The 20442-nt window shown below is 40.5% G+C and overlaps 1 protein-coding gene across 14 annotated transcripts in view; it reads right to left on the minus strand.

Annotated features, from left to right (window-relative positions):
* LOC121319517 (sodium/potassium/calcium exchanger 1-like) overlaps positions 1 to 20442 on the minus strand; it is a 51535-nt gene that overhangs the window by 10706 nt on the left and 20387 nt on the right. For 11 of the 14 annotated variants that reach the window (XM_041257027.1, XM_041257022.1, XM_041257030.1 and 8 more), the window contains 2 exons: positions 1383 to 1430; positions 193 to 240 (listed from right to left, as the gene is read on the minus strand). In XM_041257027.1, coding sequence (XP_041112961.1) covers positions 193 to 240; positions 1383 to 1430 — 96 coding nt within the window. Of the gene's footprint in view, positions 1 to 192; positions 241 to 1382; positions 1431 to 2270; positions 2316 to 20442 lie in introns of all 14 variants that reach the window. The other 3 variants (XM_041257028.1, XM_041257026.1, XM_041257033.1) reach the window with 2 other exon arrangements.

Genomic DNA, 20442 nt, shown 5'->3' on the forward strand with positions numbered 1-20442 from the left:
ACCAGGTGAGCCTCTTTTAGGAGCTTATATTTTTTTGAAAAGCTAAGAGCGTTTTACCTGCTTTACTCTGCCCATTTCAAATCCTGCCTCCGCTAGCACATTAAACCCAGTACAATATCAGAAGCTTAATTTTCGCCCCAATGCAAAGGGCTTGCATAGCAGTAATGTCTCTTCTTGAGTCCAACTACTCACCCAACTCTCTCTTCTCCCCTTGTCTTTCATCGCTGTCATCCGCAAAGCCTGATAAATCATAAAAGAACACACAGCTAAAGTGAGAGGTCGAGCTTACAACTCCACTGAGCACCTGTTCTGTCAGCCTGGGCCACTTCAAAGAGTTTATTTAACTCATGAATATTAGAGTGGTTATACAGTAGGTCATGTTCCCAACACAGCCTATTAATAGCAATTACAATATAATATGCAATATAATATGGATTTATAAAGTGTCTGTCATGAAACACCTCAAAGTGCTGTACAGATCATATACTGGAATGCCTTATCAAACATATAGGTTTTTAATCTTGATATTAAAATTGCCACGTATGCATGGTACCTGAGTGCTGTCCCTACCTCCTACCGCTATGAGACAGGTTTATTTCATATTCAATATTTTTCCAGTCTTTCGATACACAATGAAATGCTGTAAACACTCTTATACATGATGCAGTAAGTGATGGAAGACTTCTCATGATGGCTTTTCTGATGGGTTGCAATATTTCCCAATATGGCAACGTTTAAAAGTTTAAACGTGTTCAGTGATAATTATTATAATGCTTTTATTATTTTAATTTAGTGTGCCAATGATTTTACCCCCGATTTTGTCTCCAGTTTGAAATGTCCAATAATTGTCCCCCTCACCACAGCAATTCCCCACACAGCTCAGGAGGACTGAAGGTTTAGTGGGCGTCCTCTGATCTCATGGCCGAGCCAGCTTCCTCTTTCCATCCAGGAACTCGAGAGCAGATTTCATCGAACAACCTGCCTCTGGAGGACAAAGACCAGTTCTGCAGATGTCTGCTGTTGAGCTCCCGGGGCTTCTGGCCAGCATGGTTGCCTCCCTAACCTAAGGAAGCACCATAGCCAATGCGACGCTCTTTTCGGAATCCCCAGCGAAGACCGGCCACTTTGCACAGCCAGGACGTAAACCTGTGCTGTTTGACTCACCCTGCACACAACCCGGCTGTGCTTTTAAGAGGTGACCCTCTATTAGAAGCTTATATTTTTTTGAAAACCTACAGCGTTTTACCCGCTTTACTCTGCCAATTTCAAATCCTGCCCTCCGCCAGCACATTAAACCCAGTACAATATCAGAAGCTTTATTTTCGCCCAGATGCAAAGGGCTTGAATAGCAGTCGTGTCTCGGCTTGCGTCCGGCTACTCACCCAACTCTTTCTTCTCCCCCTGGCTTTCATCGCTGTCATCTGCAAAGCCTGTTAAATCATAAAAGAACACACAGCTAAAGAGAGAGGTCCAGTTTACAACTCCACTGAGCACCTGTTCTGTCAGCCTGGGCCACTTCAAAGAGTTTATTTAACTCATGAATATTAGAGGGTTATACAGTAGGTCATGCTCCCAACACAGCCTATTAATAGCAATTACAATACAATATGCAATACAATATGGATTTATATAGTGTCTGTCATGAAACACCTCAAAGTGCTGTACAGATCATATACTGGAATGCCTTGTCAAACATATAGATTTTTAATCTTGATTTTAAAATTGCCACGTATGCATGGTACCTGAGTGCTGTCCCTACCTCCTACCGCTATGAGACAAGTTTATTTCATATTCAATATTTTTCCAGTCTTTTCATATACAATGAAATGCTATAAACACTCTTATACACGATGCAGTAAGTGATGGAAGACTTCTCATGGTGGATTTTCTGATGGGTTACAATAGTTCCCAATATGGCAATGTTTAAAAGTTTAAACGTGTTCAGTGATAATTATTATAATGTTTTTGTTATTTTAATTTAGTGACGCTCCCTTCGGAATCCCCAGCGAAGACCGGCCACTTTGCACAGCCAGCCTGTGCTGTATGACTCACCCTGCACACAACCCGGCTGTGCTTTTACCAGGTGAGCCACTCTTAGAAGCTTATATCTTTTTGAAAACCTACACTGTTTTACCTGCTTTTCCCCGCCCATTTCAAATCCTGCCCTCTGCTAGCACATTAAACCCAGTACAATATCACGAGCTTCATTTTCGCCCCAGTACAAAGGGCTTGAATAGCAGTCAGATCTCTGCTTGCGTCCAGCTACTCACCCAACTCTCTCTTCACCTGGCTTTCATCGCTGTCATCCGCAAAGCCTGTTAAATCATAAAAGAACACACAGCTAAAGTGAGAGGTGCAGTTTACAACTCTACTGAGCTCCTGTTCTGCCATCCTGGGCCGCTTCAAAGGGTTTATTTAACTCAGGAATAGTAGAGTTGACTATACAATAAGTCATGTTCCCAACACAGCCTATTAATGGCAATTACAATACAATAGGGATTTATAAAGTGTCTGTCGTGAAACATCTCAAAGTGATGTACAGATCTTATACTGAAATGCCTTGTCAAACATATAGGTTTTTAATCTTGATTTTAAAATTGCCACATATGCATGGTACCTGAGTGGCCTCTCTACCTCCTATCGCTATGAGCCAAGCCTTTCTAAGAACTGCACTTAAAAATTTGTCAAAAGCATAATTTTATATTGTAAATATACCCCCCCCTCCTCCCATGCCCCGAGAAAATATAAACAGCTGCCTTTTATCAACTTCATTGAAAATATTTAATTGTAGATATTTTGCACGTAGAAAAACAGGTTTTCATAATTTGAATATTTCATACTGATTGTATTGGCTTTTTAAAAAAATTATCTATAAACTAAATCTGCAGATTACATTCAAAGGAACTGGCCAAGCCAAATTCCTGTTAACAACTTATGATGCCAAATCCAGATTTGCTATTTTTTTTAAATGAGCCTTTAGGATACGGAAATAAAAAATCTAATGCAAACCCCCTGCAAAGTGCTAATGGTCGTGGCAGGAGAAACTGGCTCTGAAGTGAAAAACAAAACTCCTAAACAAAACAGGTAGTCATGTTACATTTGTAATACTAATTAGAGGTAAGCAAAACAATTCTTCTGAATTTTACTAAGCCTTCATGCCAACAATATGTTCACCTTTAATGTTTAATATAGTTTGTGTATTTATGTAATACCAGGCTCAGTTATCAAAGTTTACCAGTAATTTTGCAGTTTTCCCATGGTTATACTATGTATTTTCCATAGTTTACAATGGTTTGCATATTGTTTCTATGCTTTACCATGCTTTTACTGTACTTTATTATGCCTTTGCAAAGTTCTATAAGAGACTGGAATCATTTAGACATCCAATTGATGTGCTTTGGTAAAGGACCAGCCTCAGTGAGCTGAACTGCCATTTAACCCTCACTCACCTTCTTCACGTTTCTGCTGCCCCCCTGAGGCCAGATCCAAAAGTGCTTTTTCAAATCCCTCACCCAGAGTGAGCTTCACTTCTGCAAGTGAAAGGATGTGAGAGGAGATTTTAAACCTGTGTTTTACAATCATGACAGCAACGCATACTTTCAATGCCAAGCTGGAGCAAAGCTTTGAAACTCCTGTTTTTTGAAAGTAGAAAAACACCTGTTTCACTAAATTATAACTGTCATATATCAACTGTCATATAATTCAAGCTTTCTTCATCGCTATTAAGTTGTTTGTAACATTAGCATAGATTTTCTCCTCCAAGAATGTCAACGCTTTGAAGATCGATTTATTAAATGAACTTCCAAAAACTTCAAACACAGATGCATTGGAAGTGTTTGAAGATTTGAAGAATCTGCTCATTTTGCTTCTTGCTTTTTAATAATAGTGTTCTCAGTGCATCGATTATTAAGTAACTTCAAAGTCTATTCCAAAGTATTTTTATTATTATTATTACTGTGCCCTTTTAATGATGTTTAAAGTCATTCTGAGTGATTCTTATTGCAATTACTCAAAATGCTTTGTGTTATTTGTTCTGTTTATATGTTTTCACCTGCTTTTCAGTTATAATTGCCTGCCGTAGATAGATGTAACATAGCCAAGGCAAAGTGTATCCTTTGTACCATTCTGATAAGGATAAGCAACCTGGGTTACTGTGTTCATCATTGGGATTTATAGAGATTGGCTGGTCTGACTTCTATATCTTTGTGAAGTTTGAAACACTGGTGCATAGCCAAGACATGCTTTTGTTTTGACCTTTTCTAATAAATTGTTTCTTGTAATTTGATTAACTTGTTTGTATTAGTTGTGCTTATTTGACTTTGTATTATGTGCCACCTTGTTAACCCGATCTCCCTTTTTTCTGTATAAGAACCAGCGCCATCTAGTGATCAGCCACTTTGGAAACAAGTTTCCTTGCAAGTTTGTTGTCAATACACTGTTGTACAGCAGATGGTGCTGGTGCTTACTAATATAAAGGCACTTACGGTGATCTAGCCTACTTTACATATGTCTGCGGCAGCCAAATGCAACTGAAGATCAGCACCTGAACTCCTGTCCAAGCATCGTAACACAGACTTATATAAAGCAATAATAACTGTAATAAGAACCAAAAACACTGCAAACGTCTTCAAAAGCTAAGTTTAAAAAAATCTTTGAAAATGAATCCCACAGCTAAGTACTCTTTCCCAAGTTGTAGACAATGACACTTACCTGCAGCCTGGCTTACCAGTGCCACTGCCAGGAAGGAGGTCAGGAGCAGAAAGGTCTTCATGGTGTTCTTCTCAGTCTCTTGCTGTTGGTGCTTGTGCTCAGTCCAGGTCCCCATGGAGGCTTTATAGTGTCCTATAGCAGGTGGGCAGGGGGGCTGAGCCCTATCTCCCAGTTCCAAGAACTGCTTTGCAAAATGACACAAGTCACACCTCTGACCGATAACCACCCAGGTGGGTTAATTTGCTTCTTACTGAAAGGAACCTCTCTTCAGCACAGTGGTTATAACTTAGGGACAGTGTGTAAAGTGATAATTTGTCACAGTGCTGATAAGACACCATATATTATAATGTTATTTTCTAAGGAAATGATTTTTTATGAACATTATTAAAATGTGTGGGGATTTAACATTAACTTTGACCACTCTTTTGTTAAATGTGTTATTATAATAAATTACTTTTATTCAGTGTGGAGGGCAGGACTCACTGTTTCCGTCTACTGCTTTGATACATGTAAAACACATCATTGTGATTGTCTCGTGAAGCCCCAAGCTTCAAACATTAAGTTAACTACAGTGTGAGGGTTCCTGAAATATTGAAGTTAGACAACCAGCTAAATCCTGGATAATGCAGTGTGGTTTAAGAGACAATTACAGCAGGTTTCACAGATTAGCTTTTCTTGGTCTATAATGTTACCTTTGGTATGGTAGTCTAAGATTAATGCTAATCACAGATGTGAAATTACATGATAATGTGGAGCGCAGCCATTTCTGGTCAATAATCAATATTTGGTCCAAATAATTCCAAATGGTGGAGAGCTGCAGTTGAGCTTCAGGGGCAGTCTAAACTCAGCGTAGGAAGTACATTTCATCAGCACTAATTACATAAATGGGAATCAAACTGATAAAGTTCAGAAGTATTTCAGTTGTGATTGCATCTTTTGGGAGTGAAAACATCACTGGATCAGTTTAAAACATGCAAAGAAGCAGGCTAAAGTGAGCAGACTCATCCAAATTAAGGCTAAATTATCTCAGACAGTCACTGCCTTTATACTGAAAGTCTACTGTTTAGTTGTGTTTCCCTTATAAAAGTTTGCCACACTAAATTTACATAATGATTTTGCAGTTTCCTGATACTTTTCTCATAGTTTAAAATGATTTGTTGTGCTATTAATATGCTTTACCATAACTCTCTGGGCTTTACATTACTTACCTGTGCTTTACCATGCTTTCACGGTGGTCTATTATTGCACTTTGCAAGGGTTAGTTTAATATGGTTCTTTTTTAATATAATTGAACAGACCTCGCTGTGCTTTACCATACTTACTTATGCTTTACCTTGCTTTCCCTGTGCTTTAATACACTTTGCTATACTTTTACTACGGGGCACTTTCATAAGGATGGTTAAACAAAATGGTTTAACACACCACCCCAGTGGTTGCTAGTGTATTTCTAAATCATTTTCTACACTCAATGCCTATTCTATTCACAGCTAGAGATTTACTGTACTGTACTGTTATTGCATTTTTTTTCCCTTCAGCATGCATGACGACCAATATGTAAAATATTGACACATTATTAAACTAGAAGAGCAGTTCAGTGTGTGCAGCAAGTATCAAGAAGATAACTTTAATACTTTGAAAGATCTGACCTCTCACACATGGCCTCTTTTCAGTGATCAATTTCATCCATCACTCCATTAAAGTCCCAACTTCAAAAAGACTATGGGCCTGATCTTCGATCTTCACACAATCCCCTCACTAAATTTGTGCCTCGCCAAAAAATACTACTTGGCATAAAAAGAGAGATATTCCAATATAGCACAAAGCAGTTGCGCGACATTGGAATATAACAGTTTTTTGTGCAACCCACAATACCAAAAACACTTATCCATTTGGAAGCCCCGATCTGCTCGTGTATCCCTTAGTCATTCTTCTGTTGAAAATCCCCCCCTTCCAACTGCCCTGCCTCACCATGCCCCCTGCCCATATCATGGCACAGTACAGGCAATGGCATGGAATGCAGATCAAGCATGTATAGCGTAGGCCTACTGCTGAGAAAAAAATACACAATTAAAAAATAAAATCAACAGTCAGCTGTGTCCTTATATCTTGTAGAATTTCTGGGTGAGGGGCTTGAAAAGTAAAGGGAGCCTTTGGTTGAGCTCCGTGAGCACTGTGATGTAAACTAGCCCCACACTGCTCTTTTTCCAAAACTAATGTTTCTGAGGATAGGCATTTAGCAATATGCACATTTTATGGATTCATTCTGTGCACTGCAAAACCCTAAAGATCCTCACAAACTTTGCCCTTTGCCATATTTGTTCAAATTTAGCCTTTCGAGCAATTCAAATAATTTAGTGCAAATGCATATGACATTTGTCCACATGCATACATTTGTATCTAATGTTTATCATTATCATAGGCATTAGCATGGTGAATGAGCCCAAAATTTAAAGGGCCATCACAGACTTTTACAGATTTATCTGGGGCTGTTTCCTAAGAAGATAGGTGAAATGTCTCACAAATATGAGTAGGCTACATTTCACCTATTCAATTAATCGGTGCAGTGAATTTTACTTTTTAGTTTTCTGTTAGGTTCTGTTATGATCTGTTTTTTTTTCGCCTATAAAATATACCAGTGGCCACCTGCATGTTTTGTCCATCCATAATATAACTTTACTCTTAATGTGTGTGTGTGTGTGTTTTAACTGTAAATCACCTATAAGAAATCTGCTAAAAAAACAAAACACTTATGCCTGTGTGTGTGTGTGTGTGTGGTGTGTGTGTGTCTTTTATATATATTAACACAATTCATTTGAATCAAATAAAACAGGTTGAACAAGCAGTGGAATGAATGTAGCCCCTCTCAAACAATAACTTTGGATTCAAAACACAGACAAATCCCCAATTAGTAATCAATATAGCCTGCTGTGTCCCTGATATTAAAATCAATGTAAATACCAAGGTAAGGAAATGCAAAATGTAGATTGATCAATGTGTAGGAATGGGTTTCATACTACTGTGTAAGGGTCTATTTTTATTGTTGTTGATTTAATTATACAGATAGTTGTTTTGTATCTGCCAGCTCGGTCTATGTTACATACCGTACTATACCATTCTGTTGTAGGCCTACTCTTCATTCTGAACCAAGAATGTACCTGCTGAGGAGAGGGTATAGCTCGGCTACTTAAGCCTGAAATACCATAGGCTCAAATTGACGCAAGCACTGGACAGTAACATTAAAGCCCTCTTGAATAATTAAACAGTTGATCATCTTAAAATGTTCACCGTGAAGTGTGCATGTGATATTGAAGTGAACAGTGTGTGTTGTCGGACCACCCTTTCAGAGCAGGATGTGCTGAATCAGTGCTGTCTGAGAGTGTTAGGGGAGGGAGAGGAGAAGACGAGGAAAGAGAGGATGGGAACGAGATTGAGAGAAAGCTACATTAAATAGTATTAACAAAGCCTTTGACTTAACGGTTCACAAAGTTATTATATAGGTTCCTGTTTACTGTTTAACGATAAAGAAAACTAAACAACTAGGCTACTACTTGGAGAATAGTTAGCTGTTTATCATCGTATTGAGACATGCCAACTCTTCAAACTGTGTGTTTACTGGAAAATAAAACATAAGCTTCATTCAAGAGGATCGGCGAGCTGTCCAGATCCCTGTGCCATTGAAATCCAGCTTGTGGAGTTGCCTGTCAGATCGGAGGACAAGAATACCTACTAACGCCAGCTGTTTTCGATGTTTCTGGATGAGTAAGTACCCTGCTACTGGCAGGTTGTTATAATGCAAATAGCAATGCAATAAAGTGAGGTATTTCTTTTTGGATCGGGACCGAACTATATATTTGTGATTAGACTGGAGATACTACTTTTTGATCGGAAAGTAAATAGTAGCCTAATGTTTCGGTCTGAAAGAGCGGTTGAGATAGCAGCTTCCTGCAACTTTTATTTTTTAAATATGCACTTTAAAACAGTGAAACTGCGATCACAATCATTCTTTTGAATACCTGTCCTATAATCATTATATAATAGGCCTAATGTAGATGTGGATGGAGTTTTGTGTGACCGCTGGTTGTTTTCCATAGTGGTACCTTGGAAAGCTCCTGCAATTCAGTGCTTGTGCGAGTGCTGGAGGGATGTGCGCAGAGTTAAGGCTTGCTTTTTAAAAGCGTTATTTTGTGCCTCACAAACCTGGTTTTGTGCTTGGCACATACCTTCGAATATATCAGGATCACACATATTGTCGGCCACTCCCCCCATATCGCGCGATGCATACATTTTATTTCTGCACAGCTTAGAATGGATTGTGAATCGCAAAAGGATGTTTCAACTATGGCAACATCTAAACTCGACGTAGGAGGTACATTTCATCAGCACTAATTACATAAATGGGAATCAAACTGATAAAGTTCAGAAGTATTTCAGTTGTGATTGCATCTTTTGGGAGTGCAAACATCACTGGATCAGATTAAAACATGCAAAGAAGCAGGCTAAAGTGAGTGGACTCATCCAAATTAAGGCTAAATTATCTCAGACAGTCACTGCCTTTATACTGAAAGTCTACTGTTTAGTTGTGTTTCCCTTATAAAAGTTTGCCACACTAAATTTACACAACAATTTAGCAGTTTCCTCATATTTTTTTCATAGTTTAAAATGATTTGTTGTGCTATTAATATGCTTTACCATACCTCTCTGTGCTTTAAAATACTTACCTATGCTTTACCATGCTTTCATGGTGGTTTATTATTGCCCTTTGCAAGGGTTAGTTTAATATTGTTCTTTTTTTATATAATTGAACAGACTTTACCATGCTTTCCCTGTGCTTTATTACACTTTGCTATACTTTTACTATGGGGCACTTTCATAAGGAACAAAATCTTTTAACACACCACCTCAGCGGTTGCTAGTGTATTTCTAAACCATTTTCTACTCTCAATGCCTATTCTGTTCACAGCAAGAGATGTACTGCACTGTAGTGTTATTGCATTTTTTCCCCCTTCAGTGTCCATGATGACCAATAGGTAAAATGTTGACACATTATTAAACTAGAAGAGCAGTTCAGTGTGTGCAGCAAGAATCAAGAAGATAACTTTAACACTTTGAAAGATCTGACCTCTCACACATGGCCTCTTCAGTGTTCATTTTCACTCCATTAAAGTCCAATTAATTCAAAAAAACTATGAATTGAGAGCTAATATTTTGCGATTCTTCTTAAAACACTTCCATGTCATCCATATGCAATATCAGAAGAACCCGAGAAGGTGAGGTGGGAAGCACTGGTCCATTTGGTGTGCAATGACCCTGCTTTAATCTAGACTCATGTCTTTGTTCTAGCCATGTCCTTAATTATTACACTGACCAAAATGTTTACTACAATGACGGCCAAAAAAGATAAAATAGTAATTATCACATCTCATACTGATCCAAAAAAATTAGTGAAGAATGAAGTTGTTTAAAGATGTCACTCTGTGGCAATGTTGCCCCGCCCTTGTGTGTATTTAGGTGTTGTATGTTGCGTGCTGTGTGTTAATGTAGGTGTTTAGTCATTACACTGGATGTAGTATGGGTTACGAGCATGAGTGTTTAAAATGCATATTTGTATTTAGGCACGAGGATTGCACAGCACTTCACGTGCAGGTAAAATGTAATAATATGTGAGTATGGGGAATTGCACTTTATTAATTCACGTGCAGTTGTACTGAGACTCCAATTGAATGATTGATTAGCAATCGAGTCTCGGTACAGCTGCATAAAAGCAACATGTTTTCACTCACTCTGGGTTGTGTGTTTGGTGAGTGGAGAACAGGTATGGACAGGAGAAAGTAAAAACGTAGAGTAAATTAAATTCAAGAAGATAATTGCTATTACTGCACGATACTTGTGTGTTTGTTCGGACTCACCGTGTTTTGTTTGTCTGTTCGTCTGCTGTTTGTTTAGTGTTAATCCGTTTTGTTTCTCTATTTATTTAGGCCTCAAGTGCCATGTCCTGTGTTTTGTTTCTTTCAAACCTTTTATTTTTCTACTCTGTTTAATTATTAAATGCTGAGCTCAGCAAAGGGCTCAGCTTCACCAAACTCCACCTCTCTGTGTCTCTTCTGTGTTGCTCCCTGTTTCTGGTCTGACGTCACCCACTACAGCCGTCTTTGTGACACACTCACACTACAATATGGCTGCAACCCCAATGTCTTTCTCCTGGTGGAGCTGTTCTAGTTCTGTACCACCCTGTGGCAAAGTGAGTAATTGTGTGTAGGTGAAGGCAATGCAGCAGTGCTTAAGAAACAGTCAGACAATGATATCCAGGTGCAAGGGTGTTTAATGATATTTTCCAGTGCCTGACAACAAAACAAACAGTAAACAATAAATTATACTAAGTAATACAGCAGCGTGTATAACTTTATTTGTAATCCCTGGGTTTGTCCCAAAATAATAGTCCCATTCATTATAAACCCACATGAAACACAAACCACACGTACAAGTCCGTTAGCGAGTGAATTATTGATCATGGTGCAATACAGTTCTCCGTGACAGTGATGTTGGCCAGTTTGCACATGCCTTTGGCAACAGCTTGGATCGTGTTAGCCGTCTAATAACAATAAGCAAACAGTTTTTAGACAGGACAGTACAAACAAACAAAACACTCATGTTTTCACCAGTCTCCTTTTAGGTTTGTTCTAACCATTTACAAAGGAACAGATCACATAACTACATCCCATTTTTTTTACTGTCACCCATGACCCCTTGGTTAACGAGCACATCCGCTCCTCCAATCTGTGGATGCCACGCCGTTTCCTGTCTGGGTCATTGGTTTTGTGTGCCATATCATTAACTCAAAGATAAGAAATGTCAAGGCCAAGATTTACTTGGCCTTGATGTATTCAAGGGAGGGAAACCCCTATATAAGCACAGAGCCAGATCCCATTTGATATAGCTCAACTTGATAACTACAAGCTGATGTTATCAATGTTGTGAAGATCTCTGAAAAACTGATTGCTGTTTGGGTCATATTTAGAAGTCTTCGATCTTTGCACAATCCCCTCGCTAAATTTGGGCCTCCCAAAAAAATAGTGCTTTTTCACAAAATGAGAGATATTCCAAAACAGCACAAAGCAGTTGCGAGACAATGGAATATAGCAGTTTTTTGAGCAATTCGCAAATCTGTTTGTGCCTCGCAAAACTGTCTGACAGTCACCATTAGTAATGGCATTACCCCGACAAGCTGCTATCATTGGTGTCGCCGCAGTATTTCACAGGTAGCCTGCAAAAGGCAGAAGGGAATGGAGTGCTTGTGTGACTTGGGAGACAGAGTGTTAGTGACAAAGTCGAATAGACAGGACAGGTCCCCTACTGCTTGGAGGTCCACTAGCTGCTTGAGCGGTTATGAAGAGTAGGGGATGACATTAATAAAAGAAATCCCCCCCCCCCTCGGTGGAGGACCCGTCCAAACAGCTTGCCTGATGGTAGGGAAACTAAGCTACCACAGAGGGACAGAAAGGTACCCAAACCTGGAAAGGAAAAAGGTCAAGACAAGTCCTGTTCATAGAATCGACCTCCATCAGGCATGAGCCCCGAAGTGAGGGCCGGCACCCGCTGGATACCCGCGGGACTTGGAGGAAAAGGGGAAGAAGGTTAGGAAAAGAAAAAGGCATATAGATTAGTGCCTCGCTGAGGCTAAAGCGCACACGCTGCGAAAGAACAGGTGTTGCTGGGGGTACCTTCTGACCTACGAGGAACGGGCGCTGCTTATCCAGTCCTGGTCGGGGGAGTAAGACTCACTCTCCCCCCAAAGGATGGACCCCCGGCTCCCCACAAAACCGCACCAGTGGGACAGGAAAGAAACTGCATGCTGCACGCATAAATGCAAGCTGAAAAACAAAAAGGACATAGAGAGGTTAGTAGGGACAAGTTATGGATTGGAGGCCATCCACACTGTGGAGAGGAACGCCCCCCTAGAGCGAGGAAACCTGGCAGAGAGGGCACCCCCACTCCGGGCATGCTAACCAAGGATTGTTGGGCAGCTGCATTGTCCAGTGAAGTACTGATGTAGGACTCTATGGCAGAAGACCAACATCCCATGTATTAAATGATGTGTTGATTACCCTCTGCTCGTGCAGTTGAGGTGGCAACTCCGATCCGGAAGGAATGAGGAGAATATGACTGAGAAGAGAAGGAAATCTAGCTCTTGACGGGAGGGAGAAGAGCTGGGAAGAAAACCAGTGTCTGGAGATAATAATCCTTGAGTAGTTCGAGAAGACAGGATGTGAGGGAAGAATAGGGCTCTTGGCAGCGAGACATCTGATTAAAGCCAAGCTAAAACAGAGAGGAGTGAATCTTTGATAGTTGGACGAATTGACTTCTATGGAGTTGCTCAGTCTAGGAGGACCTCGGGAGAAGCTGGGATAGGTCTGAGTGTTGCAAGCGGAGCGCAGGAAAGCTGGTTGGAGAAGGAATGGAGAACTCCGAATGGCAGATGAAGCTGAAGAAAGCACATAGGCACAGTACCTCCATGGTGAGGTCATCCAAAGGATTGAAGAAGCCATTCCTGAGCATGGAGATCAGAAGTTGACGGATGTCCAAAGATATTGATAGCCTGGAAGGCGGCGCTATGGGAGAGCACTTCAGAGCTATGGAGAGTCAGGCAGATAATCAAGATGGACAGGAGCTGTGGTGCAGGGATGGACAGAAGATGTAACTGATGTTGAATGTCGGAGATAAATGAAGGGAGGAGGTTCAAGGAGACCTGCAGGTAGGCAATGAATGTGAGGAAATGGTCCAGGGTGAAGACTGAATAAGAGATCTGGTTCTGGATGCAGAATAGGGGGAATATTGACTAGGCGGTGGAGTGGGCGGACCGGGTAGAAGCCTCCGACATGAACTGTCGTGCTGTGGAGAGAAGAACGGAGCGGGTAGGGTTCAGACAAATTTCAGGTCCTTGAAAGGGAAAAACTGGGTGTAGAGAGTTTGCGTTGGGAACCAGGCTCTGGAACTTGAGGACCAATTGCTCCTTTAATGCGGCTAACCTCACTTCCAAGCACTGCTCCTTAGAGTAGCTATCCAGCATCCTTCCCTGTCTCTGGGATGACAGTGAAGATGTGTCTTGGTCCACTGCCAAAGCTTCTTGCATCAAGTATGACTGTTTCATGTTCAGCAGATGTAGCTCTTGCAATCCAGCGAGAACAGTGTGTAGCCTTTCCCAACCCTCCACCATCAGAGACAACAGTGAGGATCCGGAGTCTAGATTTCTGTTCTGCATGTCTGTCAGAGACCTAGGAACATGAATTTTTATTTTTTTGGGGAGCACGACGGAGGGGCAGATGCAGAAAAACTGCAGCAGCAGTTGATGTTCTTGCTGAAACGACTTGGTGATCTGTATTGAAGATGAGCTGAAGGAACTATATTCATTGATTGTTCCAGTGTTGCAGCAAGGAATACCACATCCTGATATCTAGAGAGATGAGATGCTGACCATCCTATGTGTTGGTCAATACAGGATCGATCAGTGGTTTGCTATTGTCATGTCTGCTTGGAATGGAAAAGGTGAACTCACATTCAGAGATTTGGGTTTCACAACTCCAGTCATTCTCCTAATAGTGGAACTCCTTAACTCATAATCAAGACAGATTTCCAGTCTCGTACCATGTCTCTCACCATGTATTAATGTTTGTAGTATTTGAGAGGATGAGTGGACATATTAGATGGGAATTAGCGTTAGCCTTGACTGTGGAAATGGCTGCCATGATCCGAGTATGGAGGAAAGCTGGAGCGTTGAAAGCTCTGGTGGAGGCTTTCTTGCTTCTGAAAGATATATTTTACAGTTGAGGCGAGAGTGAGAATGTGTGATATGCATGTTCTGCCTTGGAATAATGCAAATTGCGAAATTGAAGTGTCCGAGGGGAGATAACCAGTTGCGTTTAGAGATTGAAAATACTTGGAAGTTGATAATGAGCTGACAAAATTATTCCAGGATTTGTCGTGTGGGAGGCTGGTTTCTGACTGACATTGACCCAGGTGATTCCGAGAAAGGCATGATTTAAAAGCATCTAAAATATCAGCTTTTGAGAGCCAAGCACCGTGGCCAGCTGCTTCGACTGATTAATAGCGTTGGAAGCTGTAATGTAACAAAGCAAGAGTTAATCGAGGGGAATTAGGGCGTTGAGACTGGAGGAACTGCCCACCGGGGCGAAAAGATCAATGATTAGGCGCTTCCCGATATTTTGTGGGTCACTATTCTGATGGGCTAATGCTGAAGACTGGGAACGGAGCCGGGAAGGGACTGGCCATGAATTCCTTGTCCAGCTCAACTTGAATTAGAGACTCGGAGATTCTGGTTTCAGAGGAAGCAGAAGGAAGGTTTTGCATATGCATTGGACAGAGAGAGAGCGGGTCGAGTCTATGACCACAGGAAGGTGCAGAAAATAGGTGCATTTGTTGCTGCTGGACAGTGCAGAGCGTAACTGTGTCTGACCACGGGGCATGTGTGGAACTTTACTATCTTCTATAACTTGCCCTTGGATCAACGGTGAGAGGGGATTACGTCAGATTACGGCTGCTGATTGGAGCCTCAAGCAGATGCAGTAACTAGGTTGTACTGTGGAATGGATAGATGTGGCGGGGCTGGAACTGCCTGGGCTGGGGCGAGCAATGGAGCCACTAAAAGAAAAGATGTAATGAAGGAGAGGTGAAGATAGAAACGGAAATGGGGTGAATGAGGGAGTTCATGTCATAGAAATATTGTTATGAAGCTTAAGGATTAATTCGGGTATGTCTCCTGGCTGCTGCGCATAATGCCAGGGCAGCAGGTCTGGGTGCTGGGTAGAGGTCTGTATTAAAAGTAGACAGTCCATCGGAGAAATGAAAAAATATTTTGGGGAGTATTCGACGCAGAGTTTCCTGCAGCATATGCAAAACTAAACACGCAAATGTAAAATGAAAGACCGGTGAAAGGAAAGCCAAAAGAAAACGTAAAACGAAAGACAAGAGCAGGAAGCAGTACACAGCTTAAATAGAGTAGAGAGAGAGATTGACAGGTGGAATAGCTATTATAAGCAGTTGAGATGAGAGAGAGCAGGCTGAGTCATCCCGCAGGTGAGTGCCTTTTACTTCACCCCCTGAACGAAGTAAAGAAACGTAAACGATAAGACAATAAGCAGGAAGTGAGAGCTTAAATAAGCTTATCAGAGCAAGATGACGGGTGAGACATAGCAATATTATTACGTATTTGAGATAAGAGAGCGTTTGAGAACATGAAGAGGCTCCCGTCTTTTAACTCACGCAGTGACGAAACTCACAGCACATGTACCGATATGACATCAGACGAGACCACACACAAATACAATTGCCCTGCACACATACGTCAGTGACCATTCCAACAAACCATTTTCTCCACTAGGGCGTGCGATTTCCACAATACTTCCAAATACAAATTGCCACTGGTGTTTATCAGAAATAAGGACAGTGGTTGTCCACAAGGGAATACCTAATATGTACAGCTTTAAAAGGTCCATCTGGTCCCAACGATAGCGTGTTATGTTTTTGAGTAAGTAAAATAAAAAAAAAATTAAGCTATGGATACTGTAAACTCTACTGTGGTAGCACACTCTCTGATTTGTAAATGTAACGAGTTCATTCACCTGCAAAGTAAACATCAATCAAGCATTTTTATATACACAATACACAGAAATGCGTTGTTATTCATTCTACTCACACAGTTGAACATCATGACTAAGACCAGTTTGTAAGGTTTTGAGTGTCGCCGGAATGGATTTTTTTCGTTATGCCATTTTTTTTGTAAGAATAATAATGAATTCTAAATATGCTCCTAAAATGTTAATTGTAGCCTACTATGATTTCTCAGTAAATGAACAGTCTCTGTACAATTAGCAACATCGACATTCAGCAGACTGGACAGCTGCATAAAAACGGCCAGAAATTACTGTTAACAGAACTGTTTGTCCCGCCTCAGCTAACTTATGATTGGACTGCTGCAGAGAAAATACAGGTCTTTGATTGGTTGATTGTATCACCGGTCTGACTTTAGGAAAACGTAAGCATGCCTTTCACAGCAAGAGTGCCCTGACGGTGATTGGCTCTCTGAACTGCAGCTGCCCACCCCTACACCCATAATACACAGCAACCTATGGAATAGCCAAATAAAGCAATGGGCCACAAGATGGGTGTATGAAGAATTTATACAATTAATTTACAGATGTGTGACAACACACAGCAAAGATAACAGGTGTGTACATTCGTTGCTGAGTGACAGGTACGAGATCAAGACATGGGTTGAAGTTGACACGCTCAGCAGGACTTCAAATTTTATTAACAAACAAAAAGAAAGTAAAGGTAAATAAAGGTGGTTAACAAACAAAGAAAGTCAAGATCTTAAATCAAAGATGGTTATGTGATGTTACTCAAGCGTGTAACGCACACGCACAGAGGACACATACAGCAAGTTGTACAAAAATGCAAAATAAAACACAGTTCAAAAACTATCAAAATAAAGGTGCCGTAACAACGGCGTGCGCTACTCCCTAAGGCATGGAGGTCCCGCTCTATACACCTTGCTCACTATACATTAGTGGGATTTACAATCCCTGAACTAATCTTCTCTGTTCAATTACAACCAAACCCCGACTCCGACTACTAGCAGGGCCGTCGGCGGTTTTGCTTCTGATCCCGGGTCACTCTCACGGCGATCAGGATTACACAGCCAGGTCTCCATGCCAACATGTACCCCTGGTAGAAATCGGTCGTTATGAAATAAACCTCCTGATTATCCACAGCTGGCAATCACACACAGCAGGCAAGTTCTCCAAGGAGAGTCAGGTACTTCATTAATTAATTATAACAATCAACCACATTTATTTGCAATATAGACACAAAACCCACTCTTAATGTGCAGGGCTCCTGCCCTGCTACAAAGTACTAATGTTGTTAAACTTGTAAAAGTACTGGATCACCCAGATTGCTTATTATTTAGGATTTATGATGATCTGCGCAAACAACCAATACAATTTTTAAAACATTTAATAAACCATATTACGAGACTCTAGCAGTTTTCCTGTTTACAGTACAAATGACACAAAAAAGAGCATAAACCATGATTTCAGTAAACCGGCCTATTAACGTTTCGGTACGTACGTTGGTACAAAAATGTCAATCAAACCCATTGAATGACCATGAGGCCACACTTCGCATCTAGTCGGCAATGATCACCGAATTTCCCTCCCTGATACACTTTCGCTAAAAAAACACCCGTGTGTGTTTTAACCCAACTTGATTAAACAAATGACACAAAAACCTAATACTTCTTCAACATTAATTTATCCACAAGTGATTCAGCATTCAATATCCCTGTGTGAAAAAAGTTTAACAGTGTGCTTATTATTTTATACATATATAGCAGTGCCAAGAAAACAGTTTGTGAACTTTTTGTGAACTTGATTAAAAACAATAGCCCGAAAACTTAATACTTATCCAACATTTAACTTGATTCAACAAGTGATTCAGCATTCATATCCATGTGTGAAAAAATAGTGAACCCTTATATTCAGTAAAAATGGTGGCACAGCCCCCTTGGAGCAAACAATGAACTATCAAACGAAGCTTTTTCCTGTAACTGTTGTCGTCAGAGAATGTTGCGGCCCCCTCATTACATAACGGGCTTCAACTCAAATGACAATTTTGTCCTGGCTTCCTTGATGGTCCCAGCCGCCGCTGTTATGTCCTGCCAAACAGAAAACATGGAATTTAATCGGTCCCGACTTTGACTAGGCCATTCTAAAATGAGGAATTTCTTCTTCTGCCAGAGAAACTACGGTAAGATTTTGTCTTTAAAAGAGAGCCATTCTTTTGTAGAGTCTGCTTGTATGTTTAGGATCGTTGTCTTGCTGCATGATCCACTTTCGTTTCAGCTTCAGCTCACAGACGGATGGCCTGACATTCTCCTCTAGAATCTTCTGATACAATGCAGAATTCATGGTTGTGTCAATGATGGCAAGCCGTCCAGGTCCTGAGGCAGCAAAGCAGCCCCAAACCATCAAACTCCCACCACCATGCTTGACGGTTGGGATGAGGTTCTTTTGTTCAAACGCAGTGTTTGGTTTTTGCCAAACATAACATTTCTCATTGAGGCCAAAAAATTCTAACTTTGACTCGTCTGTCCAGAGAACATTGTTCAGGTACGCAGTGGCCTGAAGATCTTTGGATGTTACTCTGGGGTTCTTTGTGACTTCCTTTATGATTTTCCAGTTTGTTCTTGGAGATGTTTTGGTAGGACGACCACTCCTGGGTAGACTGACTGTGGTCTTGAACTTTCTCCATTTGTAAAATATCTGTCTGACAGTGGGTGAACTTTCCCTCTTTCTCCATTTGTAAATTCTGTCCTGACAGTGGGTTGTGGAAACCCCAAAAAACCTTACAAATGTTTTTTTTTTTTTTTTTACCCTTCTAGACTGATGAGCATCCATAAATGTTTTTCTGAGTCCCTCAGAGATTTCTTTTGATCGGGGACATGACATGTTTTCCACACACCTGTAATGGTGAAGACCAAACCGACGCATAAAGTTTTCTGATCTTTTTATAGGGTGGGGCCTCCCAAACTCACCCCTTAATATCTACCTAATTATTTAAACACCTAAATCTAATTACCCCCTTAATTGAGCTGATAAAACCATGGGTTCACTTACTTTTTCACATACCTTGAATCTTAATTACTCATTTTTTGTCTAATTCATACATCATTTTGTTCAAAAGACATGGAATTGGGTAATATAAACCCTATTGGATATTTAAAAAAGGTTTTGATTCAAGAAGGCATTCATGGTAAAAGTATGGAATTTCCATAATTATCAGTGGGGTTCACAAACTTTTTCTCAGCAATGTCACTAATACACGCTTTTTCTATAAGTGTTTACTTAAATGTTCAACAACCCACAAGAAAGTTTGTCTTTGTCAGAACATAGTTTTTCTAATTAAAATGTAGTATTTTCGTTTTTGAAGAAATTTCCAAACTAAGCGTGCGAACAATTGGTAAAGATTGTTAAGATTCCTTTCTAATTTGGTTATTGTATACGTGTCGAAATCCAGTTATTACCAGATAACTATTGTTCGATGAAAGTTTACATTTGTTGAAGGTGGTCAGTTTTCTTATGGTACGCATTGTTAGGTTTACATTGTCCCGCTCCACCCCCCGTACTGGCTTGTGGGGGACATTGATGCTTGTGTGTCGCTTGGTAATGTCGAAATTCCCTCGTCAAACGTACTACTACCTTAATGTGCCCTCGAGTAACATGCTTACAACAAACAACAAATTCAATTACGGGTTTGCATAATAAACAAAACAAAAAACAACATTCTGCCCACACAGTGATAAAAAAAAAAAGAGGGTTAATTACTCCAAATACCTTACCACCCCTCTCCTGTTACAAGGGATACCCTAACCTTGTACAGTACATTATTTTGCTGTCAGAATTTCCTTACTCGCATTCTATTCAGATTTGCTGCATGTGCAGTACCAAATTCTGACAGCATGGTGTAATGTCAGAAATGGCTGCCTTGTCAGATTGACTGTGCAATGGGAGTAGATGGCTGGATGAATGCACTTGGATGAATGCACTTGACCCAATTCAAACAGGAAATGGTCTGAAAACTAAACATTCTATATAAAAAAAAAATGTTAAAGGTTTGAAAGGAATTGCTATAATAACTCGTATAAAAGTTTACAGCTGT

This window comes from Polyodon spathula, chromosome 8 (assembly GCF_017654505.1).
Source record: "Polyodon spathula isolate WHYD16114869_AA chromosome 8, ASM1765450v1, whole genome shotgun sequence".
NCBI lineage: Eukaryota > Metazoa > Chordata > Actinopteri > Acipenseriformes > Polyodontidae > Polyodon > Polyodon spathula.